Genomic DNA, 19,243 nt, shown 5'->3' on the forward strand with positions numbered 1-19,243 from the left:
GTTCAATTGCCGTAAACTCTGGTTACTTCGAAAGTTTTTTTTTTCATACTGCCCCTTGCTATTTACTACAATTAATTTTTCTTCTTCTTGTGACGTTCCTAGAGCTTAGTCCATGTTACCTTTTCCTGCAGTCATAACAATATTTTACTGAGACTGAAGCCTCCCAGGAGCCAAAACATGCTGTTTCCAAGTAGCCTCGCATTTGGAGCTACTTGGAAAATATATATCTTTTCATAGTAGTAAGAGCTGTGTGAAAGATTGGGCTATTTGTAAAGAACCACTTGCAAGTTAACACTTTCATGAGAAGATTGATATGCAACATGGCTATGTTTCTTTCATAGTAATGTTGTTCCTAGGCTGTTTTAAATAAAAAACAGACCTTTTTTGCACAAGTTTTTAGTTAAACACAAATTGTTGAACCAATGTAAACTAACTACAGTGGTAAGTTTGTCTTCCTGAAGGCCTACAGAATCAGTAAAATAAATTGCTTTTGCAATATACTTTTATAAATGGTAGTTTTTCAAACAATACAAGGGAAATTTCGGCAAATGCCAATACATGCATAAGCTCTCGAGACTTCTTTAAGACACTGAAACATGCCCTACACAATTTTATGAAATTCATGTTTCTATCAGATCAGGAATTGCCTTACATTGGTTTACAAAATTATCTGGTACCATTTTTACAAGTGTACATTTACGTTACTATTTGCAAAAATATCATATGGTACTGTTAATAATGTAACACAGTACGATAAGGACAAAAGTTCACATACTGAAATTCTTTGCTGCAAAGTCATATGGAAAAACAACTTGTTCTCTGCGGTTGTAGGTAGATTCAGGCAAAACTTCAATAATGACATCGTTTTCTATTCCCTGATCGGTATCATCACTTTTAGTAGAAAAACTAAAGGAAATAAAAATTGGCCACCGATTGTCCAAGAAAGAAAATGGAAATTTAAAACTAATTCGCCTCATTAGGAAACTACTGAAAGCAATAATATTTCGTACAACCAAGTAAAAATCACTTTTCATTACAGAAACACAGGGACAATTTACAGAAAATTCAAAAAATACAAAAAAGCATCAATTATTGACAACTTTTACACCAATCTATAAATAAGACTTAGTACTTATGATCATCCATATTGTTTCCTTTCGGTGCTTACTTTTCATTGGTCTAGAAGAAAATGACGTATCTATCATAGTTCTGTCATTATTATACCATATAACAAAAAAAAAATATCAGTTTTCCAAATAGCCCCAGATTTTCCAAGTAACCCCAGTTCATGGTATCATTTATACCAATTCTCCTATATCTCAAACCGCAACGTAAATTTATCCAAGATATATTTCATTAAGATATTTTGAATGCGAATTGATTGATTGATTTGTATGTACATCTTTTCTTAACAGCGAGATTATATAAAACCTACCGTTAAAAGTGGGATGTTAATCAATGTTCGATTCTTTACCATCGAGATTGAAAACTAGAATTTTGTATATCAGAGCCATACATGCTAGCCATTAGACCAGCAGAAGAGTAAATGCGAGAAAGAGTTTTTTAACCCTACGAGCTGGAAACAAAATACCCATACTGAGCTGCTGCGAGAGGCGGTAATTTTAAATCACCTAAATAGCAATTTTCGCATAATGTCTCAAAATTAAATTTATCTTTAAAAAAAAAAAAAAAAAGAAAAAGAAAAAAAATTTGCTCAATTATAATGACATTTTCAGGACTTGTAAACGAAACTTCACACTACGCAAAAATGTATAAATAATGACATTTATCCTATTCTAGCAAAAGTTATAATAAAAATATGTTGCGCTTACAAATTACTTCTTCCTTTTTTGTGTTTCTGTTAGTTTACAAGTTTAATTTTAGGTGGTAGAGTTTGTAAAACCAACAGATGGCAGCACATTGCAGTCTACTCTTGACTGACATGCGTTTCATGTGAGGAAACAAGAGATGGCAGAATATGCATCATTTCGTCACTACTACACTGGACGTATACGTGTATGTCAAACCGCCTCTAGAAGCATTTTGAGGGGCCGTACATCGAACCGGCTTAGAGAGTTAATACTTTGCATTCAATTGTGTATATGCTTTTACTTTCGAACGAACAAATGAGAGAAGGAGTTACGGTGATCGTGAAAAATATCGAATTCGAGATTTCAACGGATTTACACGTCTCATGGCCTTTAAATATCGAAAAAAGTAATCTTTCGTCTGTTCGTCAGTTCTCCGTTCGTCCTGATGTACATTTGCCTAAAGGCCATACTCTTCAAAATATCGAGGCTAAATTTTAAACTAAGTTTTATGTGGTTCTCCAGAGGGTGTCGAATTTTCTTCCTACCCCTAAAAATAAGAGTAGTTTATTAAACGGTGAAAATCAAAATTTGCGATTTTCTCATAAACGGCTCTAACAATTTTGTTTATATTTCGTAAATCAATTTTTCAATAACAACCATAGTATGGTATAACTCATTTCTCAGGGTGATTCTCTTTGCGAACGATTTCTCAAAAACGACTCATGCGGTTCTGCTCGTATTTCATAAATAAATATGTGATTAATAACCTGACAACATGCCATAACTCATTTGTTCTGGAAAATATACGAGGGGTCGTTTATTCTTTTTTTTTACGATTTTCTCAAAAACGACTCAGGTAACTTTGTTCATATTTCATAAATAAATATTTCATTAATATTTCTATAATGTTGCATAAATAAATTTCATGAGAATATCCAGAAGAGGCAGTTTACTATTGGGGTGATTTTCTTTTTTGACCGTTTTCTGAAATACGTCTGCTACAATGATTGTTATTTCATATAAAATATTTAATTAGTAACCCTATATATGGGATAGGTCACTTTTTCAATGAAAACATTTCACAATGGGTAATTCAGTTTTTAGGTGAGTTTTCTTTGGGCGAAATTTTCCGAAAACGTCTTATAATTTTGTACGTATTTCACAAGAAATGTTTCATTAATAACTGCACCATAACATGATTTAGTTTAAGAAATTGGAACGAGAAAGTTAAGTGCGATTGTCCGTACTATTTAATTCCTTTCTCCTTAGAATTTAAAAATTCTTTCTACCTGTTCTAATACAGATTCAATTTTGTTTTCTGTACCAGGCCATGCAGAAGTGGTGAAGTTTCTCCTTAGTCGCTGTTCAGGCATTAATGTGGACGCCAGGAACAATTCCGGATTTACTCCTCTGATGAAAGCAGCATTACAAGGACGAACAAAGTGCGCAAAATTGTTGCTATTTGCTGGTGAGTTAAGTTGAAATATGTGGATTTTATGCTCTGTTAAATATAATACCCATGTTTTCCTGATAGCCGTCGGCTGGCTGACATAGTGATATATCTTATAATAATTTCTCGATTTTATAAAAGTAAATAAATAAATAAATAAATAAAGTGAAGTTTGTACAGTCAGCGACAAAAATTTTTTTTTCTTTTGTTGTTAAATGTATTTTGGGAATAATGGTGGTATCGCTAGAATGTACAGAAAGTTACATTCTTTTTAATCTACTGAAAACTGTACTTAAATTATCCTTCCAGTTTGGAGTTAGTTACGAAACTAATTTCTTCATCATGCGGAAAGAACTTTTGTCCCTGACTGTACATGTATTTTCATGATTGAGGTACTTCTCTCTTTAACGGAAAAATCGTAGCCAACATGGAAGGATTCTTGGCTAATACGGGATTTCGTGCTCATGAGTTCTCATCAGTGTTATTTCTAGCTGTTCACACCGGAGTTAGCACCTCTCAATTCAAATAGATGTTTCAACATGTTGAATCCATGCCGAAAAATGTGTTCTTCGACTGAGAATTAGATCCGAGATCACTGTACACTCAAAACATGACCTCTAGCGACAGCACCAACTTTTAATACAAATTAATTGAACTCTTGATATCATCGTCCTATACTGATATCATGTAGTAATCCATTCGTCGTGTTTTAACAGTATCTTAAACCATTTTAAATGGGTAATTAAATTATATTTTTTCTTTCCTCGATTCTGACCGAAATACTTTCCTCAGTACATCTCTGTTACTTCGTTGTCCAAAATACAAGCAGCGATCTTTTCCAGAATCACAGTTTAGACTCTGCAAATGTCTTTCTACAGATTTTAAGTACTCACGTTTCTTGTCCACCCCTTTTTCGAATATTTTTACCGCTATCTTTTTTAATGTTATTCGTGACAGGAAATTTTGGTTTAAGGTTACGCAGAACTAGTAGACCGTTGCCACGTGCGGCAGCACTATTTTCCCTTGCAAGGTATAAACCGACATGCTTGGGTTCTTCTTCCGCAGGAGATAAAAACTCACGTGTTTGCTCAGGAACGGTGTTTGCATCAATAACTTTTCTGACTAGTTTCTCTGATGTTATAGAATGAAATAATTCCCAGCGAGACTTTTTTTTTTAATAGGAAGCTTTTGTAAAACTGCCACAAGATGATAAAATATAGAAAAATATTTAAACATAACTTGTGGCGATACTCAGGGATACCAAATATAATATGAAAGTAACGTTCAAAGCACTTAATTTAATCATTTCTAGATTAAATGTAAAATTGGTACGAAAGTAACATCTATTTCATTTCTAGAACGTAATTAATATGAGTGCTATTTAACCTTCTAAACTCTTAAGTTGTCACAAATGAATTGCAACGAATACACGAACTCGATGGAAAATAGTGAATAAAGTTATTTGGGACTAACTTCCCACTGCTTGGGAAACTAGCATTTCAAAATGTTATTTAAGCAGGCTTCAACATAATTTTTGTTCTTTATTGGCAAGTATGGGTTCGAAATAGAAATTCCATTCTGATATAAACTGGAATGAAAAACTAACATTATTATTTCTTCAAATTGTTTTCTTTTCTCACAATAGCCAATGTTTCCGAAAATGTATTATTATTATTAGTATGTAATAAAGCAAGAAAAATAATTGGTTACATTTTTAATCAATGGCCTGTTTTTTGTCAGTCAGATACTTATGTACTCTTATATAAATTACAGCTAAGGTCAGAACTAGAATAGGCATCGGTAATTTGGAAAAGCCTAACAGATACTCTCGTGAACAAACTTGAAATAGTTCAAAAGTGTATTCTTAGAATACTTCGTTTTAAGTTAGGACTCAAGTACTCTAGCACTTGTGAATACTAAAAAACATATTTTAAATTTGAACCATTGGCTGACAGGAGAAAATTGATTGACTCTATATTTGTAGAAAAGATACTTGATGTAACTCGGACTATATGTTTAAAAAAGTGAGTTTTTAAGTTCAAATAAACGGTACAAAGGGAAAATAATAGTACAACCATATAAAAATAGGAAACATATTTTTTAATCTCCATATTTTTAACAAGCTATAGTAGATGCAATCTTAAAATGTGACTTCATTTTGGGATAACTTTGCTTTTTATCTTTGTTTTTAATTCTTGACGTTTCAGTGTTTTTTAGGAATTGATATAAACTACATTGTCAGTGTTTATCTTATTGTCAATTCATCTTAAAAAGTTAATAATTATTTATCTCTTTTACTATATTATAGTGTTAAAATAATGTTGTAGAATATGACAAAGTACTGTACTTTTGCTACATTTCAGTTGTTCTCAGCATGTAAAACAAGAATTTTAGAAATGATCCAAAAAATGGATCAAAAGATTGCGACCTTGGCCAAGAATTAGTTTTTGGATCAGGGGCTCCTAATTCGAGTTTTCGTATTATTTTACGGAATACGCACATCATACTGAGTTGATTGATAGTTTTGGTTTGGCTACACTATATATAATTCTACAGATATAAGACGTACAAGAAAATACTTAATTGAATGAAATATATCGATTTTTTTGGATCAGGACCCACAAAACTTTGAACGGTCCCTAAATCGAGTTTTCGTATTTTTTAAGGAATAAGCACATCATACTGAGTAAATTGTTAGTTTTGGTTTGGCTACACTATATGTAGTTCTCAAGATCTAAGGCCTACAAGAAAATTTTTGCCTGAAATATATTGGATCTTTTGATCCAATGAAGCTGTAAAATGTATTATATAATATTCTGGAAAACATTAAAATTAATGCTTTTGAATCAATAATGCATTATTTGATATCAGTAATTGTGTTTTGGAGAAATAAGACTTAAATGAATTTTATTTATTTATTTACTGTCTGGTTGGTTGGTTTGGTTTCAGTTTAATGTCGTATATCAACACCTAGGCTACATAAAACGTGGATCTTCAACTTAATGTGAAATTCACAATCCATGATTTCCCACTGTGAATAGAATTCTAATCTCACGCCCCGAAGACTTTTTTTTTTTTTGTTTGTTCTAACCTTACATCATCTTCGTGTTGCTTTACGCGTTCTTTGTGTTTTCCCCGTTTCACCAACATAACAACTGTCACAATCACTAAATCTGATTCTGTAAATAGCTCCTTCCCTTTCCATTACTACTACTTCTTCATACGTATCATATCCAACAGCCTCCTACTTCCTTTTATATATGCTGAAACGTTTTCTATCTTCTTAAGTGTTCTCTTTATTATCTCAGTTCCCTTTCCTATACCCTTGATTCCCTACCAAGATTTCCTTCCTTCTTCTTCATCTTTCTCTATTTTCTCCTGCTTTATCTTTATACTGTTTTTCTGTTTCCTTCTTCTCCTTTCCTTTCAAGCTTTGTTTTATCATATCCATTGGCCTACAGCTGCTTGTAAAATTCATCTAGGTTTTCTTTTCCTTTCCTTTTATCACTGTTTGCTAAACTAACCCTCTCCTTGATATTCTGTATGAAGTTCCTCTTCGTTGAGTAATCAATATCACTCCTTTTATAACAGATGTTCTCTGATGTACATCTTGTCTCCTTACCGTCTTCTCTTCTTCTTTTCTATTTCTAATTCTAGTTCTATGCCTTTCATACTGATCCTCTATTTCTTTCACGAATTTGGTAAGTTGTCTATGAGTACCTTTCCGTATCCTGAAGCAATCGTCGACATATCTACTAAAGAATACCAGATTATCCCCTCCTTTCCTTTTAACTTCCTTCTCCCATCGGTTGATCACTACTTCTGCCAATACTGGTCTATCCTTGATCAAATGCTTAGGCCTTCCTTGATCTTGGCTAATTTCTCTCCTATAAAATAGAAGCTACTCCCCCATATGGTCTTCAAAGCTTTTCTAAGATCTCCTTTCTTCTCCTCCTTCATCTTTTTGTATTTTCTTCTCCCTTATCTTTTTACTGTTTTATTCATGTCTTCTTCTCCTTTCCATTTCTTTTTTTAATAATTTCCGTTGGTCTCCAGCTGCTTGTAAAAATTGCTCTATGTTCGCTTTATAGCGAAAGACAAGTGTACATGCAAAATTTGAAGACAAGCAGGTTGGTAATATATTTATGGGAAATAAGATGCAAAATTTGATTGATTTTATATTTAAAGTTTGCCAACTGCGAGACTATATAGGGGGAAACCTACAGTTAAAAGTAGTCTGAAGCATTATAGTGGAAATGATACTCCCTGACCAGGAATTGTGCACGAAAGTCAAACATTCTAAGCCACTAAACTAAACTAGACTAATACTAAGGGAGGACTTTAAAAAATTATAGAAAAGGAAATGATCTATAAAATTGTGTAATTAAAACACTATATAGAAACTCTATAGAAACTATACAGGTGACAAATTTTTACTTGAGAACAAAAATATGTTCTATTTAAGGAGCATACAAAAGAATCCGTAATTGTGAAGAAAAAATGGGGCGTTCAAAACAAGAAAATCAAGTTCAGTTACCAAAACTGTGAGAAAAGGAGACATAAAATTTGAACGGTACACTTAAATATAGAGAAAATAACTTTTGATTTTATTTATTTATTTATATATTACATTATAGGAGTTGGTGCGAAAAGAGCTTCAGGTAGAGGTCTTAATAGATGAAATATGTACAAGATGATCAAAAGTTCCTTGTGCACTGGACGCACCATATGATTAAATATTTTGATTTTCTTTGATTTTAACATTGTGAAAGTTTATAATGACTTCAGAAACGGCATATTTAGTAAGTTTTAAAATTTATTAACACTATGAAGAATTTAATATACGAAAATGGTCGCCGACTAACCCTTTAATAGATAACTGCTTTCTTATAATAGTCTTTGAGAAAGGCTCGTTTCTCAATAGCAGTTCAATATCAAGGCGAGTGGAAACCTGCGAGGAATCAGGCAAAACATATAATTCTAAAGCACAAAAGGCAACACAAAAGATTGTTTTGAACGTTGTAAACCAGTTCTATTACTTCTATAATGGCTACGAGTATAGTTTTGAAATGATTTTAACAGCATGTGCGTGAGTTTTCTCGAAGTTCTCCCGTTTTCTCGCTCTTTCATCATCCCACTATCAGGGCCGGCTCTACCATATGTACAACACTTGCATGTGCATGGGGCGGCAAATTCTGTTATAACTATGTTATTTAAAATAGATATTTCTTGCTGGAAACATACTTCATGATGATGGTAGTTAAATTTATTAACCAAACCTTCTATTTGAATACTACATTCAAAAATCATGTTTAGGTCGAATTAGTTTACGGTCACATGGTCAACTAAAGCAAATGGTCAACAATCTCAGCATTGTTGTCAAATACAAGAACTCAGTTCTCGAACAGCAGCAAACACCTGTTCCATTTAGTTAGTTATCACAGTTTTGATATGAAAACTAGTCTTGTCTTTGTCACAAACAAGTTCCTTATCATTGAAGGTGGAAACAAGATTTAAAAAACAGATGTAGAAGGAAAATCAAGAAATAAAGACAAAAGAGCTAGTTGCACTGGAATTGCAAACTCACAAATCGAGATTGAAGCTTAATATTGAATTCTATAAAAAGGATTACTATCTTTCTTCTGCACTGTGTTTGCTTTATCTTTCACTAATATAATATATTATTATTTAAAAAAGATTGACACAACGAGATTGAAGTTTTAGTGTTTAGACCTTTGAGTGCGAGTGCGCCTTCCCTCCCCTTCGTTGTTGATGATGGGGTAGCGTACTTAAAATTATGACTTCTAAGATTTGCTCTTTCTGGAGAAAGGGAGGCAGCAAATAACGCCATTGCACGGGGCAGCAATTTGCCTAGGGCCGGCCCTGCCCACTATTTCATTCATTATCATTATCGCCGACTCCCCTTAGAATCATGGGATGAATTCAACTAAGATACTAAACGTTGATTTTTTTCGTCATTGTAACATTATTCCAGTTTATTGAATTCTTGAGGTGTGTCCTTTTTTAAAGGAAAATACAATTACTCAGCAAATGTTAAAGGGGTAACAGAACAAATATTAAAACTTACACATTAAATATCTCTGGTTGTAAACCACTTCCTCTTCCAATTTTATCTCTGATATACATTTTTTATATAAAAGAAAACTATCTTAAAAAGATTGTTTAAAAGACTAAATAATTAATTGTTGAGAAAAAACTATTAAACCCTTTTTTCTGCAGTTCAGTCCATTCAAAATTATTTTATTCGCCTCTCTCATTTTATTTTAAGCCAAATATTTTCTTTTATCATAGACTTTCGACTAGATCGTATACATATATATCCCACGCAAGGAACGTGTTTTGCCCGTATTGCTAAAATTACAACTTCCTCAGGAATAGCTTAAACTACATTTGTAAAACTTTCAACTTACTCATTGGTAGGTAGAATATAGCAGAAAAACTTATAACTTAATTTTCATAACGCAAACGTAAGTGCAGTAATTAGAATTATTGTTTAGTTACTATTAGTACAATATCTGTAGCAAATTAAAGTTAAAATTATTTTTGTAACACAGAAATATGTTAACTGGTATGTAAACAGGAATGCGACCCAGCGTTTTACAAAATTTCCGCTTTAAGAGAGTTTCTTGAACTTCTTTCTTCACATTGAAATCGATGTAGCCTGTTCTTTGTGATCGCTTGGAGAAAGGGATGGATAGTTTTAAATGAGTTTGAAACGTAGTTAGAACCTACCTCAAACAAAGTTTTTATGTTAGTTTCATTAGAAGGCATATTTTAAGGGAATACATGAGTTCAAAATTTATACCAAAAATAAGAGTATTTTATAGATTTTCATCAATAAACGTCTATTTAAATTCGTATCTAAAGGAGGGAAGGGAGGAAATATTTTCCATAAACCTGTTTTTGCTATGCAAAGAACGGGCATATCAGCTAAGGCCTTTCTATTTCAAGTGTGCCCTCGTAAAATATGTGAAACATACTTCGGTCCCATCCCCGCTGCAGTTTTGCAGAGGAAACCTTCCCTTCAGTCGTTTGGTCTTGTCGAGCGAAGATGGTAGACTACTCAGAATGGCTAACAAGACAGTTCACAGTGAAGTCCGTGAAATAATTCGGAATGTTTCAATGTGGCAACCTTGTCCGAATCCAACTATTGAAGGATCTCGGTCACAGCAACATGTCCCTCCTCTTTCGAAGGAGGTGCTGGAAAAATACATCGACAGCAGCGCCAGCAGGGGCATACTTAAAATAGAAAGGCTCTAACTTCTCGTAAATATGTATAGAAATTTGTGTAGTGAGGGAAGTTGTAGTTAACCAGTATTTTACTATGATTTCTTTCATTGTGTGGTATTGTAAGCTTCTTTCCTTGTTTTCTTTTCAGGTGCATCTCCTTATCTTGTAGATGACGGCAAAGGCTTACGGGCTGACCAATGGGCCGAACTTTGTGGGCGACACATCTGTGCTGAAGCCATTGATAAATTTTCTCGTTGTAAATTGGACAGAGCTTCTGAAAATGGACGCTGGGGCAGTGAACCGGAACTAGGAGATGCCATAACGAATCAACAAGTACTAACATCAAACGACAAACGACAGCAAGGATCGTGGCTTCGTCTTAAATTACGCCGTGCTTTCAAATCTTCCAACAGTGGGGCAAAATCTGGACGAGATTTCTCACTTGTTTCTCATCTCACTAGTGCTGCCATCTGTGCTAGTTCGCCTGTACTTCAAACTCCTGTTCCTGGAACAACCGGGAGATCGGTTTCTAAAACCGAGCGAACCGGATTCATTGTTCCCAAGCTTGAAATAACTCCACCTTCAGACTGTGAGACTGTTGTAAGGCCAAATGGTGTAACACATAATGCAAAAGAAAGGCCACAGACTTCACGACCTTCTGGTGCCCAGAAGAAAAAGAAATAGAAAATCGCTCACTCTATATAAGAGCATGGTGCATTTTCTTTTAAAAAATTTTGTGGGCGTACATTAAAGATGTCTAATTTTTTAAAGAACTCGCAAACTGCTATTTCTAAAATATTTTTATGTACTTACTAAACTTCTATAGTGTTATTCTCCACGCAGCACAAATATTTGCAGAATATTCGAGGGATGTTGCAGTAACAGTTCTGTTGGACGTTCATGAGAGCAGTACGGAGTTAGGCTGTGGAACTGCATATTGAATGTATTTGATTTGAAAGTAACTTAAAGGTAACCTATGACTCTTGACACGAAGTTTGGAGCTAGTGAGTGTATAAATTACCAGTTTTTTCCCCTCCAAACACCAAATTTGACACTAGGGGAACGAATTTATTAATTTAGAATTGTGACCTGTATTATTTGCCTTTTTTATTTGTTTAACAACTCTAATGGTAAGGAAAAAGGGCCTCCGCTTCCCTGTTAATGCATAATATGAGGGAAAGAATACTTCAAAAGTTTTATCCTGAATACTATTGAGTGAATAGGAGTTGCTGAAAGAATACAGCTAAATCTGGTTTCATCAATATTTGTTAAATATCTAGTATTGGTTAATTTAAATGAAAAGGAAAATCAATGCATATATTATTCCTAATCTCTGTTACAGTTTCGGAATATATCATTATCTTCCTCAGACACATTATCTTCTGATGAAGGCGATGATATGTTGCCGAAATTGCATCGCAGATTTGGAATAATGAGTGTTTGCTTCGGTCAGACTTAATTTAAGTTATCCATAGTACCAAGACCAGAAGGAGCAGTATTCAGATCTTAACAGTTATTTAAAAATTCCACAAAGGAGCTGACCACTGATTCATAAAACTCTTCCTGTTCATATATACAGTCTTAAATTCAAAATTTTCAGAACATGGTTTCATATAATGTTAAAGGATAGAAGTCAACGTACAAAAATGGAGAACACAGACGGAAAATTATTTCTCTAGTTCACCAATACATTTCAAATGTTTCCATTCTTTTTGTCGGTCTTCCGTAATGTTGACGCTTCTACGAGATTTTGAATGCAGACATTGCATTCATCTTCAGACTTCGAAACGCCGGATGTATTCGAAACGTCGGATGTTAATACCTTCACCTGGTTGATACCCCGAGAAAACTTACTAAAAACTTGATGGATGTTTTCCGTAACCCTTTATTTAACAAAATAAACTTTTCTTCTTCCTAAAAACTTTGTCCGTCATTCCTATCCTTGCTTATATTACCCGTTCAAATTTAATTTCTTCATTAACAATGTTACTTGGGCATCTGTTCTGCTTTCTCCCCTCCTTCAATTTCCACATTTGATATAATTCACTTTCTTTCAATCACCATTCCTTGCGTCTTTTTTTTTACCCTATATTCTTTACAGCTTCGGGGGTACAGTGGCTCAGTGGTAGAGCGCCTACCTCTGGTGCGTGGGGTCCCTGGTTCGATTCCCCCCAAGTAAGTTTGTGGTGGACAAACATAGTGTCCATGAGTTTTCTTGGAGTGCTCCCGTTTTCCCTCATTTTCTCATTCCACTAATTCATCCATCATTCAATTGCCTTAATCATCGTCTCCGTTAGCCTGAAGAGCAAATACATGGGAAAGATTTCATTTTATTTTTTCTTTATAGCTTTTCCTGAAATTTTGTAACATTCTATTAATCTTTCTTCCAGATTCGAATATGAGCTAAATCATCTTCAAAGCGAATATACTTAATTTGCTAACTCACAACTGAAATATCATCTCCCGTTTGGAGATCTTCTTAAGTATTCCTTCTAAATAAATATTGAATAATCTTTGAGGAAGGGAGCGCCCCTAGCACTTCGGTTTCACTTTTGGTTTCTTTCCCTATTCTAAATCCGTTGGTTTCCTGTGTAAATTTCTTATGACTCTTTCACTCTTACCAACCTTTCCAAAACCACCACTAAAAAAAATAAATAAATAATTTTTTAAAATAAAAATCAGTGGTTCGACTGAAACCAAGCGCTCAAAAAACCTTTTTGTGGGAAAGTAGGCAACAACAGTTCCTTTTAATTTATTAATTTACTTTTTCTTATCTCACTATGATACTATTATTTTGTTAACATTGATAACGCTTCAAAAGTGATGGTTGAGTTAATCTAACGAACTCATCAACTATTCCTTACTTATTTAATATATTCATTTTAACTTTATTCGCCTTTATATCGTGATTGCAGAGACTAAAGTTTTAGGATTTAATAAAATGTAAATGAACCTAGCGTGTTCTCCTATAATTACACCCTATGTTCTAAGCAATACAAATGCCATAATCATATCTTTCTTAAGAAGACGTATGTCTAACTGACCACAAATTGTTTTATCCTACAGATTGAAACGCATAGAAGTAGTGCAAATGTGCCTTATAGTGCTCAATTTGTCAGGTGTGGTAGTAGATGCACAGAATAATGTTATTGGATAATTTATAAGATTTGACGAGGTTACAAATATTCAATGCAAACGTGCAATGCGGAATTAAAACAAGAAAGAAATTTCGAGTGTGTTTTCAATATTTTGCTTGTTACAAGATTCCTATGGAAATTTTACTAACCTTACCTAGCGCCAACCTATGCGTGTTAATGTCCTCTAGCGTTTTATACTATTTTCATACTGCTCTGATTTAGATGGCTATTCAAGACAATTTCGACCAGTTCCGTTTAGAACTTTGTAAATCTAGAGTTATTCTGTTATGATAACTAATAATAAATACTGTTGATGTCGTAAATTAACTTAACAAGATGTTAAATAATGTTTAACATGTACTAGTTTTAACACTTGTTGCTGAAACCAGAAGTTAAAATCATTAGAATGTTAAAAACAAAAGCATGTAAGTAAGAGGGGTAATTCTTTTTTCACAATTTTTTGCACTCTTCAAATATAAGAGATTGTCAAAATATTTCTGTCATCCTTTACATTCGCTAAAATTAAATTCCATTATATTACTCTAAACGAAAGTGTAAACAACCATATGGAGATGCGAGAGAAATAAGTTATTCCATAGTACTCTATATTTTACTATCATATGTCTGTTTATAATGAGAAAGTGTTAAGATTGATTTTAGACTATGTACAGTCGCCAGAAAAGGTTTCTTTCTCAAAAACTTCAAAGTATGTGAGCTGATTTTAGTAATTATTAAAAAAAAAAAAAAAAAAAAAAAGTTGAGAATGCTCCACGAGCATTGCCAGAACGAACTTAAAAATAATTAATTTTTTCTTAATTTCTGCAGGCTTTATACCAATTGTTCTGTGTACTTTATTATTATACTCATTAAACATTTCTTGTAATACATCTATCCATTTATCATTTCATTGAGTAATTTTAATTTCCAATGTTAAATTTTTTCGATATGTTTTGTTTAAGAGTTCAGTTAAACTTTCTATGATATGTTGTTTTAAAAAGACACATGCTCAAAGTTGAAAAATTCGCAAAATATTATCTCTCTATTACTAACGGTTCCCGAGATATGATTCCTTAAATCTCTCGAAATCCGATCATTTTTGGCCAATATCTGGAGAACGGTGGCCAGTTGTCCAGTGGCCACCGGTTACTATTTGGTACCAAAATGTTCATCGTTCTCTTAGATATTGATCAACATCAGTATGATCTCGATGACTTACGGTTCCCGACATATGGCTCCTTAAATCTGCCGAAACTAGATACAAACTTCTACTGGTAATTGTACATAGTACTGACAATTGTTCCATATCACTAGCACAGAGAAATTAATTATCAGTTTTCATGTTAAAAATGCAGGCTTGACATTTCCAAAATGCTCTGTTTCCAGTATGGCAGTATGTATTATGTTCTATAATCTACATTATTTTCCAAATTGACATGTTTTCTAATTGATCTGTATTTTTTCCGAATTGATCTGTATTACTCTCAAAATTGATCCATATTATTTTCTAAATTGATATACGTATTTATATTGTTTTGTAAAATGATCTTATAGTCTATGAAGGAAAAATTACCTATAGTACCTGAGAAAAGTAAAGTAAATTTATTTTCTCTGATTTTTTTGTTCATTTTTAATATAATTTTATATAGCTCCATATAAAGAATCAGGTATAAATTCATTTTACATGAGAACTGTTCCTTGACTTAATATTCATAGATTTTGTTTTTTCAAAATTAAAGGGACTATGCTCAGAAATAATATATATATAAATTTCAATTAAAAGAACTTATCTAGAGAAGTTATATAGGAACTGTGTTTCTTCCAGGCATACTTCCGGAAGTCATTGGCCAACTGCACCCCAGAGCTAAGATAAATTGCGATTACATGTTGTCCTTTAGCAAATAGTCTACCCGTGTACTCCCATTATCAAATAATGTAACTCCTCACATTCCGATTTCCCCTTCGGACAATTTTTTCTGGAAGAAAACCTGTAGAGGAACCATTTCAAGTAATATCCACTGAAGACTGAAACGACTTCTACATTCAAATCAGTAGAGAAATACAGACGATTACATAAAAGTTTCTTGGATATTAACGCCGAGATTCGTAGTGCTGTCGCGGTGGAATTAGTATTTACGAAATTCTGCTGATCTTTTTATAATTAAGAACTATTGTATTTTTCTTGTCATTTTTAATATGAACTACACTTACAAACCAATTCAGAAGTTTAAAATATATATATGTATTGTTATTATCGTAGAATTTTCATTGAGTGTCCAAAAGTTGTGCAGAAGGACGTGCTCATATGATTCTTAATTCAAATAAAAAAAAAGTATATCCATATTCTCGTGGTATATAAGCTACTGTATTGTAGGTTAAAACAAAGATACATTGTAATCCCAAACAGGTAGTAATATTTGCGACAGTCTAACATCAGCACCTGAGATATTCTTTGGTAATGACTTCAAAACAACTACACATGTCATGGCATAAAAATTTTAAGATCACCCAAGTGAAGCAGCGTTGGGCCTACTCGGTGCTGATATGAGCGCTCTATTGACAATATCTTCAGATCAATTTGTCATTACGGCGTTCACCAAACTTCCTGAGGGCAACTGAGTTACAAATTTTAAGTAGCACAATTGTTAAGCTTATTTTCGAAACGTTTTTTGTCCATCCTCATGACAGTCAGAAAAAATGGTTACGTTTAAAAGTTGGTGTGTGTGTGTGTGTTGTTTGAAACTTTTTGGTGTGTGACTTCTTTGGACTGATTAAGCTTATATTATTTACACCAAATATTTCCACAACCTAAAAAGTTTTAACGTAATTTATCTTTTTTTCCGAATGGCTGCAAGTTTCGCCAGATGAACAACTGACGATTTGAAAATTCGTCAATTCATGGGGTGCCCAGATGAACCATATCTGCAGCTATACAAGTTGATAGCAAGTTATACATTACTTTGGCGAATGCTACTTTTAAGATATCGAATTCCAAAATTTTCACGAGCGTTTCTTTCTTTCTTGACTTTCTTTTATTTATGTTTCATTGGATTGAGAGAGGAAGGAGCGAATAATCGAAGAATCAGCTATTTGTAAGAAAGAAATGTAAGCAAATGGGTAGTACTCATCGCAAAAAAACAAAATATCTTCTACGATTAAGTAGTGCTTTCGGAAGATCATTCTTCCATCTTCACCTAAATCCAATTCGAAGAGGATTCCAAACGTGGAAAGGAATGTGGATAGGTAAAAACTGGTTAAAAGGATTTTAAAATGTAGAGCACAAGTCTCCTGTCAAAAATAAACATACAAGTGGTCACTTACTCGTCACTGTTCATTGCTGTTCACTGCTTTCTCCCAATCTTCCAGACGGCGGAAATATGAAGCAAAAAGGCTGCTCCAAATCACATTTATTTTACCTTTATCTAAATTGAGTGTAGGGTTTTCTTTATGAATGTAATAGGATTTTGTAATTTTTCGTTTTTCGGTTTTTGCTTTCTTTATTAAACATGAATCCGCAATGCTATGGTTATAGTGTTTAAGATGCGCTAGTAATCCAGATAAGTTTCGCAAACTACGAGATTTCGATGTGCGAATGTGCTCAGCTATTCTGGTACAAATATTCCTTTCTGTTTGAACTTTGTTACACTAATATTTAATCCTATAAACGCCACTACTTTGTTGGGGATCGGTAAAAAATGCTCTAAAATTTGTTATGTATTTTCCTATGGATTTAGAAGATATTTGTAAATTCGTTTCGCATAGCATTCAGAGATTATAATACGTTTGGTCTAACTAATAATAGTTATTATCGCTAAGTTATAATTATAGACCGGATATTTGGCAAAATGCCTATTCTTTAATATTAAAAATATGATCAAAAAGAACGTTTTAAAGTTTATATGGGGGGTTATAGTTTCAATTTTAGCCAATTTTATTTTGCCTATTTTGCCTAGTTCTCCCATTACTGCCTAAATAATTGCTTTAGTGCCTAATATTGCCCATTCTATGCATTTCCTTTAAAATATGAAATTATTGGCGAAAGATTATATAATTTAGTATTTCAAGAAAGGGTTTTGCTTCTTCCGATAAATATAAGTGCTGTTTGTACTGATAAGATGTGGCAAAACTTTGGACTAATAAAGTGTATAAAATTTAAACTGTTATATGTAGTGATCAAGTGCTGTGGAAAATGTATTTACGAAATATACATGAGATACATGTCAAGTTTCGCTTTAAATATAGAATAAAAAAAGATATTAACAAACAGGTATGTTTCTATATTTTTCGAACATTATCTATGACTTGAATTTATTTTTTAATTGTATTGAGTACTAGCAGCGTTCACCCCGCTTCGCTGGGGTCACCCCGGAACGCAATAAACCTTGTTAATTAGATAATTTTTACTTTTTCGCTTTCAAGTGATATGATAAAAACCATAGTAGATTGCAGTAAATGTTAACATTATATCGCCTGTCATTTATGTTAACCCGCCCCGCTTCGCTGCGGTCACCCCAACCCGCCCCGCTTCGCTGCGGTCATCCCGGAACGCAATAAACTTTGTTACTTAGATAATTTTTACTTTTTCGCTTTCAAGTGATTTATAGCGCCTGTCAGTTATGTTAACCCGCCGAGTCACAGGGTCATGCGGGTTGCATATAAATACGTTTATTTTTATACCTATGATGAACTAATAACAAAGGATTTGTACGTATGGACACCTGAATGGTCAATTATCTCAAGACACTGGTAATTGAAAATTAAAGTGATATGATAAAAACCATCTAGGGTCCACATCCTAACAACCCCCCAAAAATGAAAGAAATCGGTTCAGCCGTATTAGCGTGATGAGCGAACAAAGGATTTTTTGTACGTATTGACACCTGATTGGTCAATTATCTCAAGACACTGGTAATTGAAAATTAAAGTGATATGATAAAAACCATCTAGGGTCCAAATCCTAACAACCCCCCAAAAATGAAAGAAATCGGTTCACCCGTATTAGCGTGATGAGCGGACAAAGGATTTTGTGCGTTCTCTTTTATATATATAGATTTATCTTGGTTGTTTCGAGTTACATTTTAGTGTTTATTTTACTGCCTATTTTTTACATTTTAAGTGCCTAATTGCTTGCTTATTTTCCAGGTTTTTAATGCCTAAACATCCGGTCTCTACTTATAATTTATAAACATATTGCTAACATATTTTGTAATGCAGAAATTATGCACCGGAAAATACTCTACTGTATATTGATAATGACATTTAGAGTGCCATATGTCGTTGTTTTATAAAAGCAAGTGATACAATCGTAACTCTATTTTGAAAAATTAAATGTTTGCAATCTCGTACATTTGTATTTTTTCGTGACAAGTGTCATACGATCACGTCTTTATGCACAATTTAAGGACACGTTACGTTAGGCACACTTCGGAGAGCTAAAATACCCTCTAGAATATGGGAAAAACTTACCTTAGTTTTTTCGTCGCGTAGAGGGATATTACTAAATTGTCCGAGTAAATAAAAATTTAGTACCGTCCTGTTTTGCAAAAGTGTTTTTAACGTTAAACTTATTATATTTGTTGATTAAATTTAGTAACATT

The 19,243-nt window shown here is 33.3% G+C and overlaps 1 protein-coding gene across 1 annotated transcript in view; it reads left to right on the forward strand.

The window, feature by feature from the left end:
• LOC145674395 (uncharacterized) overlaps nucleotides 1-18,440 on the forward strand; it is a 251,332-nt gene extending 232,892 nt beyond the window's left edge. Inside the window, exons 4-5 of the mRNA XM_081744389.1 lie at nucleotides 3,139-3,279; nucleotides 10,661-18,440. Coding sequence (XP_081600515.1) covers nucleotides 3,139-3,279; nucleotides 10,661-11,196 — 677 coding nt within the window. The 3' untranslated portion in view covers nucleotides 11,197-18,440. The remainder of the gene's footprint in view (nucleotides 1-3,138; nucleotides 3,280-10,660) is intronic.
• Nucleotides 18,441-19,243: the final 803 nt, after the last annotated feature.

The sequence above is a fragment of the Thermobia domestica genome, chromosome 17, assembly GCF_964235325.1.
Source record: "Thermobia domestica chromosome 17, izTheDome1.hap1.1, whole genome shotgun sequence".
Taxonomy (NCBI): Eukaryota; Metazoa; Arthropoda; class Insecta; order Zygentoma; family Lepismatidae; genus Thermobia; species Thermobia domestica.